Raw genomic sequence first — 12,704 nt, 5'->3', positions numbered from 1 at the left:
TATAATGTATATATTATACAATATATGTGTATGTGTGTTTGTATGTGTGAGTGTGTGCGTATGTTTATATACAGTATATATGTATGCATGTAATATATATTACATATCAACATTGGCATAGGGGTTGTTAGCTAAAACTAAGCTTGGCACGTGCTAAACAGATGTCTTAGCTGTGAATTACGCCCACTTGCAACCCTTTATGAGCCAGCGTTATTCAGCCATATATATATATATATATATATATATATATATATATATATATATATATAAATAATATTACAAATATGTATATATATATATATATATATAATATTACAAATATGTATATATATATATATATATATATATATATATATATATACAGACATTCCTGGAATTGTGGGGTCTTCTTTGTGAGACATGGTTGTGAGGCACAATGAGAGAATGTGTTGTGGGGCATAATATATATACACTTATATATACCCCACAACTTTTATATGCCCCACAATAGTATCTCAGAAAGGCATTTCATATGCCTCACAATGTTGTTTTTCTCGTAGTTTAGTATACACTTATATATACCCCACAACTTTTATATATGCCCCACAATAGTATCTCACAAAGACATTTCATATGCCTCACAATGTTGTTTTTCTCGTAATTTAGTATATTATACTTTTCTACGGAAAAAACATGCTTTATTATGCTTTCTGTGTTTTTAATGTATATATAACCCAATAGGCCTACCTCATAAACTGTTATGATGCCTCGGAAATTGGTTAGCCAGTCCCCAGTCAAACCAAACACACATGTACCGATGTATATGGGTTTACAAATAGCACAATAGTTTATTAATTTTAAAATTATTTTTGAATTAATATTCATCCTTATCAGCCTCCTTCTTAGTAACTTCACACTCTACGAAGAAGTGAGCTAGCCTTAGGAGTAGCCTAAATATGTTCTGCCAGTGACGTTATTTAGGCCTAAGGTAAGAATGTTTTCATTAATTATTTCTACATGCTGGCCAAGAACCCGCTCCTCGGGAACGGAAAGAAGTAGCGGGTTCTTGGGCAGGGTTTTTTGTGGGATTTTCATTCGTGAAGTTCAAATGTGCATATTTTCACACATTGGTGACCTTGTTCGATTCCTTTCAACAGTTTAAATGATCAGCTTGTGCAAATGAAGCCTACCAATGTTGTCTTCCACTTCCACCCATAACTGTCAGAAAACAAAGCCTTGTATGCCCGTCATCTGACCCTGGTGTTGGTGTTAGCCTGTTAGGCAGCTAATCTTCTCCAAGAACGTAAAACATTACTATTAAATTAATTTGTAAATTTGGATTCATTACATGTACCGTACTTTACTTCTATGGTTATTGATGGTCAAGAAAATTCTTTCAGAGCTCATATTCTGCCTAAAATTGGATAGATTTGTTGAAAGTTAGAAACTCCACACTGGACTAGCCAGCCGGTAAGGTGGCTGAGCGACTCACAAACTTTTTTCTCATTGTCAGCAAGAGGCTTGTGGGACGCCACTTTAACGTTTATTCCAGGTGGTCTTTCGGAGACATTCTTAACATTCTGGTGCCCCACAAGGGGACCAAGTGCTCCGCCTCTGATACATAGAGTACTTAATGTCCAGAAGGGTGGAGTTAAGTCCAAACTGGACTAGCTACTGTGCTAGACCTCAGTGTCATTTCAGTACCACACCCATCGATCCATTTCTCTCCCCAAATATGTACGTGAGGACATCATTTATTTTTCATTTTAAGTGCATAGCATATAAAATGTCCACACATGCAGAATTTGGGGAGTTTCGATTTTAAAGACCGTGTTCAGGTTGCCTGACATTACTGGCGTATGCAGTATGTGTGTGGAATATCTTTAACAAATTGGCAACCGAGCAGCTGAACTGTGATATGCCCACAATAAGGGAACAGATAGGATTGCTGACATGGTATCAGTATACAGTGGCTAATTCTGATTTACAGGGTGTGCTCCCAGGGAATCCCGCCTGGCAAGCACATTTGCTACATACATTTGACCAAGAAAAGTATGTCAACATTGAAATATTTGAATTTGTGTTTATTTGGTAGTTTCATAGTTTCAACCCAAGACAAAGTAGAAAGAATATAATACTAATTGACAAAAGACAAAAAAGAATACGAGTTTCATCTGCAATTGCAATTGTTTACTTTCAAACAATATGAATCTTAAAAAGAAATCTGAATATTCAAAATATTTTTCTGAAGGCCCACCCCAAAAATGAGGGTCACATTTACTGCTTGGGAAATACAGTCGAGCACATGTATATTTATATCAGATAGTTGATTAAGAAACAAATCAGCCTATACATGAGTCCATTTCCATGGGTCTTTTAGTGTCATCCCTGCAAAGCATGATATTGCCATTTCCACATCGACTTAGCTGCAAAAGAGGACAGTGATTTTTTCAAGATTTTACAGGTCGAAACTTTGTCACAAAATAAAAAGTTTATATGAAATCACCGATATGAATCAAAATTGTGCAAGGGTAATTAACTAAAAATTGAATGTGTACACTCTTGTGTCCTATGAATGATTACATGCAGATGTTTTGTCACAAATGTCCAGGGCATGGAAACTCTAACCGAGCTTCACTCCCTAGACGACTCCAAGGACATAAAAGTGCTCACTCAATCTGCAAAGTTTTGCAATGTGTTTGAACATCCAAAGCATGACATGACCAAAAGGCAAAAAAGAACACGATTAAAATCAACAAACTTCTCCAAGGTGGCAAAATCTCTGGACACCTCTCTTGAAATCCCAGATCTAAGACCAGACCATTGTATAGAAACAATCATAGCATGTTCTCCACGGAGACATGAACACTTTCCCACAATAAGATGCCAAATTGATGGGAAAGATTCAAAGCAACTGACAAAGAAAAGCACAATGCATGACAGTACCACACAATTGCTCCAAACTACCTAACTTAATTAACCAAGTGACACATGGACAAGAGTATATACTGATGGTTCAGCTAAAGATGTAGTGCGAAGAGATGGCGGTGTCATCTATATTATATTGTAAGGTCAAATGGAAAAACCCTTGAAACGTGCATTCCCACTGGCAAAAACTCCTCAAACTACAAAGCAGAAGCCATTCAAAAAGCAGCAAACATACTGTCAGCAGACTTTACAACGTACAACACCCATGTTGTTATTCTGACAGGTGCAAAGTATGCACTTCAGTCCCTGCAAAATCTCAAAGACAGACCTGAACTCACTGGCAAGATCCCTCTTGACACTCTGTACAACTACCTGGAAATGAATTAGCAGACGAACTAGCAAAAAAGGTTGCTGATTTGGAACAAGCTTGCTGAGGAGTGAACCTCTGCGTGTTAAGCTGTATGACTCTTAACCCAGTCTGGAGAGGATTGCAGAGTTAAGCTGTATGACTCTTAACCCAGTCTGGAGAGGATTGCAGAGTTCATATGAACAACGGGAAGAAGAAGAAGAAGAAGAAGAAGAAGAAGAAGAAGAAGAAGAAGAAGAAGAAGAAGAAGAAGAAGAAGAAGAAGAAGAAGAAGAAGAAGAAGAAGAAGAAGACAAATGTTGGGTTCATCCATCACTGCAAGTAAGTAGGCAATATCTGAAAGCTTCTGTTATTTCATAAAATGGCAAAGAAAGTGGAAATAGGGTTCATGACAATCAGATGGTACCATGGCAGATGTCAGCACGGCCTATGTATAATCCCAGCCCTGACCAAGCATTCAAATTTATAGGCTTATATAGAAAGCAAGGTCATTTGAAAGTCAAATTACAATTACAAGAAAAATAATAGCGCTTATCGGCAAATACTTCAAGTAATGTCTCACATACTACATGAAAAAAGGATATTGAAATAAGGTTCAGTTTCTACCCAGACACTGAGAGTTTACATTTGCCAAGAATAATATTGTTGATTTTGGTTTTAATAACAGCGACAGACCGCTCCTTCAGGAATGGACACTTCTCCTGAGCCTGTCTGATTTGCATTCCAGACGGATTTGTTTTGGTGACAATGTTCTCCTTGAACTGAGTGCAGAGACTTGTTTCTTCCTCAAGTGACCATCTTTTCCTTCCTTGAGGTTTCTTCGTTTTTTCAGACATAGACAGTCTATCATCCACAGTCCCAACATCCTCCAGAGTCTCTACTGCAGCACCAGGTTGGCCAGCATCTTCTCCCGTGTGCTCCGAGCCAGATTCCTTTGCAACGTTCAAAGGCTCAAGATCATCCTCCTCCTCATCTTCTCGGTCTGCTGTTGGGAGAGGGAGCTCTTCCACTGGCATAGATGCTAGGTTTCTCCCTGCAAATTTTGTTAGATTTCCATTTTCAAGGGCAATGAGTGCTCTAGCAACTTTAGTTTTCTCCAGCAGTGAAGACTGAAGTCTGTAGACATCAGTGTGAACGGCCACTGAGTGTCCCATATGATCAGCCACCATCTTAAGCTCGTCACCTGTCATATCCAACAACTGGATTGTTGTGGCCAAGTACTTTCGGAGTAGCCTTGTCCTGATCAGCTTTGGACACTCCAGTCCAGGACACTTCTCGGTCACATTCCGCATGGCACTACAACCATCCAACGGTGAACCAGAAGGTCGGGCGAACAGGTAATCAACGGATGGATCGATTCCTGCATTCATCCTCGTCTGGATTAAATGCTTGCAAGCCTCTAGCATCTCATCAGAAAGAACTACAAACACTTTTCTAAGTCCTCTTGTGCTCTTGCCACGAACTTCAACTACACTCATTCTCTTGGCTAGTGTCCTCTCCGTGATTCCCATTTGTGCCAACATTTCTTCATTGTCAGAGTCAGTTTGAATTTGGCGAATGTCTGACACTTTCAACTGCTCCACTTCAGATACACGTCTTTTGTTAAAGAGCAAAATCCGCACCATGACAACCTCTGCAGTATCAGTCCATTCCTGAGGAGACAATTTTGCCAGGCTCAGACTCTTCTTGATCTCTTGATCGAGGAAATTCTTCAAACTGACCATGTCAGTTGTCTTTGGCAACTCCACTGCCTTGTTCAGTGTTCTCAGTTTCATTCGCCTCAATGCTACAGCGGACACATAATTGTTCCAATGAGCACCGATTAGGAGGCTGAAGTTGTCTGCATCCTTCCTGGCCTCGTCGTCTTCACCCTGAAGGGCCAGACTCTGCTTAAGTTGTACAATTTGTTTGATGTAATGACCCAACGTGAGTGACAGATTGGGTGACTCCAGGCCCATGTCTCTCACTGTTTCTACTATCAGCCGGAAATGTGTTGGTTTGAGGAAAGCTGACAAGTCCAAATCCTGATTTGATTTTTCATTCAGTCTTACAACAAGTCTACCTACAGCCCTCACTTTCGTTCTGATGTTGTCTTTGTCTTTACGACGCTGCTCCTCCAAAGGTCCTAATTTGTGGACAAGCCCTCTGCAGAATTCGCGGATGAGTACATCATGCATGCAGATCTGACGAAGTCCTGGGTTTTTGCTGGTTTCTTTCATTTTGGAGATGATGTCTTCAATTTCACCCTCATCAGAATCCAGCTGAAGGAAAGGTGACAGCAGCATCCTGCTGTTTCTCAGGAAATTTTTGTCAGAGTTCTTTCCAGCAGGACATGTTTTGGAATGTAGGCTGAGGCTTTTTTCAAAAACCCATGCCTTGCACTCTGTGCAAGGGAGATACAATTCAGGCCTGGAAGTTTCTTGGGAGGTGGGTCGCCTGCTTACCGTGATTTCCCCACAACCATTCCTCAAAACCTGGAGAAGAAGAAGCATATTGAAACATCAGTCAATAACTAAAATATGTTTTGTGCAGTTGAGGAAACATTCATTTTAACACTTGTCTGCAACATCCCACAAATTCACGACATGGGGAAAAAAATGATGGCACGCCGCACATGTCTCACTGCAACCACAAAGGAACTTCTGTAAAAGTAATTTCTGTGATCAGTTCTGCAGAAACTGTTTTAACTGTTAAACAAATTAATTCGTCAGTTTATGCACATTTTTGTACTCTATTTAGACTCTTTGACTTCATTTTGACATGTGCCTGTGGAGATGGGAATGGATTTACTGCTGGAAAGGTGGACATTCTAACTGTATTTTAGAGCTTCGTGAGTCAGTATTGGTAAACTTGAAAGAATTCAATGGTACTGGTTAGAATTTCGATGTTTTCAGCAGATCTACACACAAACTCACACACACACACACCGCACCCATGCAGGCACGCTCGCATGCACGCACGCACGCAGGCAGACATGTACGAACGCACACACACACACACACACCCACACAAATAGATAATTTTACAAATAAAACACCAGCTTAACGTTGAACAACCAAGTAAGACCAGACGAAGTATCAAGGTTTTAACTTTAATAACTTTGGGACAATCTCTTTATTCTCTGACTTGACCTAACGTAGCAATGCACAATCTCATACTTATGATAACAAATTAACTTACCTGAAGATGGGAGCCACAAATTTGGTAAAAATATGCACTTGATCATGTTCTTACAAAGAAAATAGATTTTAGCACAATAAGGATGAGAGAAAACTTCAGTAAATACCTATCATGAAAATAAATTGACAAAACTCAGTTATTGCTGACCAAAAATTGTTGATTTTGAAAGAATTAGGGCCCTACAACAACAAAAATTCCTTACCTCGCAGTTATGCTCGTGATTTCCTGCATTTTGTAGGAGGATCATGAGCCGTTTCCTTTCTTTCGAGCCTATAGGCAATGACACAATGTCTTTCACCTTAGCCTCCTTGGAATGGACAGACAGGTAATGGGCAGATATCTTTGAGACATACATCCCCTTGCAAAAGACACAATAGTCTGGCTTGCGATAGTTTCTTTTACTCCCGGATTTAGGATCCCCAGCGATTTTTACTGAAACAAAAAAAGGGAATGACAGAAAATGTCATAATAAGCTGAATGTACAAGGTTTGATGTGACACACAGAAACTGAAGTTTGCCATTTTTGTTTTTTAATCTGGACGTCATAAAAGTGAACAAAGGTTATTGCCATAGAGTAACAACATGGAAATTTAGAAATTCATAGTTCCCTGACACGTTAGACATGCCAGTAAAATTTAGAGACAATCAATGACATGGAAGTTGAAAACCATAATGCAAAATAAACAAACAATTAGAAGAAAAAAAGCCCACACTCAAAACTGATGAGAAATACATTACCTTTTGCGAAAGCTTTTCGAAGCTGGCTTTGAGATGGGGCCGTTACTTCAAGAGCGTCATTTTCTGTCAATTGAAAGAGAAAAAATATATGAAGTAAACAATCACTTTTACTAACAGTTTCATAGTGAAATCAAAATGTCTACTTTTCGTCTCATGTTTCAGATATAACAAATAAAATAACACGATAGCCAACGAGGCAAGAACAATATTATTAAAAGCTCCTTTAGTAATTTTCTCATTCAAGCAAGCATGATGATAGCTTCTCTCTCCGATTACCCATTATATTTAAATGGTTGGTTGAAACTTTGATGACAATCTCTGTTCCGTTCCCGTGCTGCACACGGAGGTATGGTAGTCACATTTCAATGGTCATATCTTGCTGTGTGGTTTTGACACATGTTCACTTTTATTCAAATCCACAATCCTACATCCAGTCATAGCTTGTTGGAACTAAGACGTATTAATCAAAGCAAAATGTTAATTCTTCTGACTGAACATTTGTGTTAAGCAATACACTGTTATAAAAAAATCAACATGGTTGGTTATACCGCCTTTTCTTAAAACGTCCTGAAGTGGGAAGTAAATGAAGTGTAGTTGTTAGGTTCACCATATTTCCGGACATCTTACCTGGAGGACATTCCAATGGTTCGACATCATCACTTTGTTGTCGATCAGGGCCAACAGAAGGAAGATCTGAAAAAATAAATTGGACTTTTATTTTTTTGTTTTCTCAAAGGAGAACAAGGTATGTTTTAATCAAATAATACTGTAATGATGAGACCAATTTTGTAACAATTCACCAATGAATCAAAATTCTGCTATGATAACTGAACATATGTACGTCTACAATGACAACAATCCAATCAGAGAGTCGTGTTTTTTAGTTTGTTTTAACTCATTTACCTGGCTATCAACTCGAATAAAGTCAACCTGGTTAGAGACTGACTTTGGGCAAGTACAGATCAGTGTGCCTATTGCAGCCAAATACTGGAGCAGAGCACTGTATCGTGCTTGTACACTAATTACTAAGTGTCATGGTAGACGTCTTGAAATCTTGAAAGTGTCACATTTAAATTTAGGGATCTAATTAATTTTAACAGTGTTCTATTGATTATTTGTTGCATTAGCTGTCTTTCTTACTGATTTTTTTGTTCTCGCTGCTGCATGAATGTGTTTCATGCTTAAGATATTCAGGTGCTTGCTTTTCATTTAGCATTTTAACTTAACTACCGATAATTTTTTTGGGGTGAAGTGGGGACATTTTAATTAGAAACTCATAAAAATATCCATATGTTTCGAAATTGCATTAGCAATTTAGACTTTTGAAAAAATATACCACAGAGTGTACTTGTACTAGCCATCCATACAGAAACAACTTGTCTCTCACCTCTTATACCTTGGAGCATTGGAAATATTTCACTCTGTTCCTGTGACACTACAGATTCTGGGACATCTTCTTCTTCTGGGATAGCTTTTTCTGATGCTGGGAACGCTTCTCCAGATTCTGATTCTGAGCCTGAAGTGAATGGCTGTCAAATCAAAGACAAGTGTAAACAGAAACTTCAAAAATTGGAAGTAAAGTCAAAGAGCATCAATTTGGAGATACCAACAATTATGTCTAACAAAGATTGTGATTCATTCTTTGGGGCAATTCCACTATTTTTGTTTGTTAAATGAAATATTGTGACAAACCCAAACCCTTTTGAACATAACTCTGAATGAAATTGGGGGGAGGGGGAGGAGGGGAGTTGATGCCACTGTGAGGGCACAGAATTCTGTTACCTGTGCTCTTTTGTGTGAGTGTAATTTTTGAAATAAAACGGTCCCAGTGGTCTAATAGGGAAGAAATCCATCCTGGGAAAGGGGATCATGGATTTGATTCAAACCACAACGTTTAAATAATCGGTAAAGTAGCTGTCCGTGCGATGTCCATATAATTTATGAGGACAGTGCTCAGACTGGTATACCTTGTGTCAGCATACCGTGACGGGGGAAGGGTTCTCGGTGTGCTCCCAGTGAGAACACTTCACATATATCAAACACCAAAACAAATAAAATAATCAGATGATCAAATATAATCAAACATCTTTTCATTGTTCTCACATTTCATGTAAAAGAAGGATATTTCAATATTTAAAAAAAGAAAGTACACATACCTCATACTCAGAATGGCTTGAGGACCCACAGTCCATCTCTTCCAGAACTCCCTCTTCTGGACAGCAGGATGATAAATGTAGCCACTCTTTTACCTTATCCTGACAATCAACTGAAATGTTGACATGAATAGAGGGGGAAAAATTACAATTTACCGATGATATTTAACAGTGGTCTCTACCTAAGAATCTTGTTTATCTTAGAACTGCAATTTTAAAAAAGCTGAATAATAAACATTAAATTGTAAAGATTAAGGCTTACCTTTAAGAGCATGTATAGGTACTATGTCAAACAGCCTTCTTTCAAGTAATTAGGGTTGAAAGTTCAGACCGACTGAGGCTGTAATATTCACACCAAGTTTGTTTTTTTTTAACATAGAGGTCAACTATTTAGGGGCTTATCATGCGGATGGGATGTATTATAGGGCGGGTTCATCACACTGGCTGAACTTTTATGGTTAATCGCTCTGTCCGATTATCTCGGTAAGAGTTTGGATTTGGATTGGTTCTAGTCTCGCCAAAATGACATATAATATATACAGTCGTCGCCGCTCAATCCAAATCCCATGGGAACTGAGAAAACTTTGGAATAAGTGAAAAGGCTTCTTTAGATGGGATAATGGTGTATTTGCTTTGTCTCTTCCTCGTGAAATTATTGGAAAAATGTATCAACATTTCTTCATTAAGCCTTTATATAATCTAGATCTATCACATGAACTCTGGAGTCAGAAAGCTGCTTCTCATAAAAACATTGTAGATCTAGATATTTTTGAGAAACGTATCAGTCCTACATCTTACAGCACACTTTTTCGACACTCTTTTACTACTAGATCTAGATTTACCGTTTTGGTCCCTGCTTTCAATGGACGTCACAATGACAGCCCTGAGATTACCCAACATTAGATTTACTTTTTCAAAAGGCAGATGGCCGTGGGGAAATCTCAGGCCAGCAATGGTTAGGGGGACAGAGACTTTTTAGTTATCTAGACTTAGTAGAATTTAGAAGTAGAATCTATCAGACTAGATTTAGATCTAGAGTCTAGATTCTAGATGAATCTCTATAATCTTTTGTCTCTAAATCTAGATCTAGAGACTAGATTAGATATCTAGATCTAGACTCTTGACTCTAGTCTAGATCTAGATTTCTAGATCTAGATCTAGATCTACTAAAGACTAATCATTAGCTGATTAGCTAGATATCTAGATCTAGATCTAGATCTAGATCTAGAATCTAGATTTAGATCTAGGTTCAAATAGAAGGCTTACACTTATCAAGGCTGAAAAGAGGATCTTGAGTATTAGTTCTGATTCATTATTATTGTCACCATGGTGTCATAATGAGGACAATCGATTTTATAATCATCGGTGAGTGACATTCTTCAGTCACAACACTAGATCTAGATCTAGATCTAGATCTATAATCTAGATCTAGATTCTGATTCTACTTCTAGATCTAGTCTAGATCTAGATCTAGATTCTAGATCTAGATCTAGTTCTAGATCTAGGTCTAGATGTGGTCAGTGATTATTAGGCTAATCACGGTCACTTGACTTAGGACAACAGCATTTATTATCTACTAACCTTTAGCAGTAGGAGGTCTCACAGAGCGAGTGGAGTAAGGCCTGCTTGACTCTGGTTGAGCATTCTTCGACAAAGCTGCTTCCAACATCTTTCTTCCATATGAAGCCATTTTGCTTCCCAGTGTAAACAAAGTAACCGGTTCAGAAAACGAAAGCGGAAACAGGAAGTCGGGGTAGGCTAAAAAGAAGATGATAGTTACCTCCCCCTAAAATACTAAAAATATCTTGAAGACCACGATAACTAGGTTTTGGGGATCACAGTGGCGATTTTGTATAAATTTCGATGTCAGACACTGTTGTGAGAAAATTTGTACAGGGCAATTAGGCATCCCAATAAACGTTTTGGCATAGCTCAAATTATGGGGCATTATATATGCCCCACAAAAAAATCCTGCCCCTCAACAAACTCAAATATAGAAAAATGCCCCATATATCCACAGTGTGTAAGTATATATATATATATATATATATATATATATAATTATTATGAGTATATATAATCATTATGTGTGTGTATGTATATACACATTATACATTTTAATTAAATATATTGCTTCCTGTGTGTGTGCAAATTGGATGCTACTGTAGTCTAAATGTAGATACCTAGAGGCTCCATTAGAGCATGAAATCAATACTCAACAACAATAATGATGAATATTTATCTATGTTAAAGAAACATCAAACCATATCATATGAGGGGAGAGGGTAGGGTGGGGTGGATAAGAGTTTGAGTTTTGTTAGATAGAACTATACTCGGTTTAATTCTATTGTTGTAGTCTTCACCTAAGATCCCACAATCAATAATTCCGGTTCACTTAAGATTTTGCTGATAAAAAATAAACTAAACAAAGCAACAACAAATTTTACTACACAAGAGTCATCACTAAGATAAATTATCCCCCTCTGGAGTGTAATAAGGGACTAAAAACGCTGCTCTCCATATCATTATCATACTTTACTGAACAAAAAAAAAAAAAAAACCCTTCAAAGGTTATCCACGCTCATGCATGCGATCACACCTCCAAGGGTGCTGTTATCTCTCTTTTTTTTGAAATCATTGTGCGCTCCACTTTGTGAAAACCAGGAAACAAAATTATTGTGATCAATAATATTATTTATAGACCAAGACATACTGTTAGCTATTAGATAAAGCAAACATCGACCCTCTTTTGTGTCCGCTCTTCCTTACACATAAAGTTAGTTATGGCACACGCCTAGAATCATGCAATCATAATATCTTAAATTCAGTTTAAAAGTATATTTTTTATCCATTTCTTATAATTAAATATTTTAGCATCTTGAAAGATTATCTTTATAATTTGGTATGTTTGATAATTTTATGTTACTCGGACAAGTTTTCTTCTTATTTTACACATCTTTTTTATTTTAAAACTAGATTATAACATAAAACTCTTAAAGAATTGAACAGTCCGTATCACACACATAATTTTTTTTCTCCCTGTCATTATCCGTCAGCCCGTCAGTTGATCACAATCTCTCTCTCTCTCTCTCTCTCTCTCTCTCTCTCTCTGTCTGTCTGTCTGTCTGTCTGTCTTTCTGTCTGTCTGTCTGTCTGTCTGTCTGTCTGTCTGTCTGTCTGTCTGTCTGTCTGTCTGTCTGTCTGTCTGTCTGTCTGTCTGTCTGTCTGTCCGTCTGTCTGTCTCACTCACTATCTCTCTCTCTCTCTCTCTCTCTCTCTCTCTCTCTCTCTCTCTCTCTCTCTCTCTCTCTCTTTTATTCAATTTTTCCCATTCTCCTTCGTCCCTTCCCAAGGCCCGC

At 37.9% G+C, this 12,704-nt stretch overlaps 1 protein-coding gene across 1 annotated transcript; it reads right to left on the bottom strand.

Moving 5' to 3' along the window:
* Positions 1 to 3,506: 3,506 nt before the first annotated feature.
* LOC101857626 lies at positions 3,507 to 11,358 on the bottom strand. The gene is made up of 7 exons (XM_005092994.3): positions 10,927 to 11,358; positions 9,349 to 9,458; positions 8,580 to 8,721; positions 7,820 to 7,885; positions 7,193 to 7,255; positions 6,657 to 6,886; positions 3,507 to 5,748 (listed from the first exon to the last, which is right to left on the bottom strand). Exons 1-7 carry the CDS (start codon positions 11,033 to 11,035, stop codon positions 3,877 to 3,879), a joined length of 2,592 nt encoding a protein of 863 aa, XP_005093051.1. The 5' UTR covers positions 11,036 to 11,358; the 3' UTR covers positions 3,507 to 3,876.
* Between the last annotated feature and the right edge of the window lie 1,346 nt (positions 11,359 to 12,704).

The sequence above is a fragment of the Aplysia californica genome, unplaced genomic scaffold (assembly GCF_000002075.1).
Source record: "Aplysia californica isolate F4 #8 unplaced genomic scaffold, AplCal3.0 scaffold00056, whole genome shotgun sequence".
NCBI classification, from domain to species: domain Eukaryota; kingdom Metazoa; phylum Mollusca; class Gastropoda; order Aplysiida; family Aplysiidae; genus Aplysia; species Aplysia californica.
This window is presented reverse-complemented; position numbering and strand designations above follow the sequence as displayed.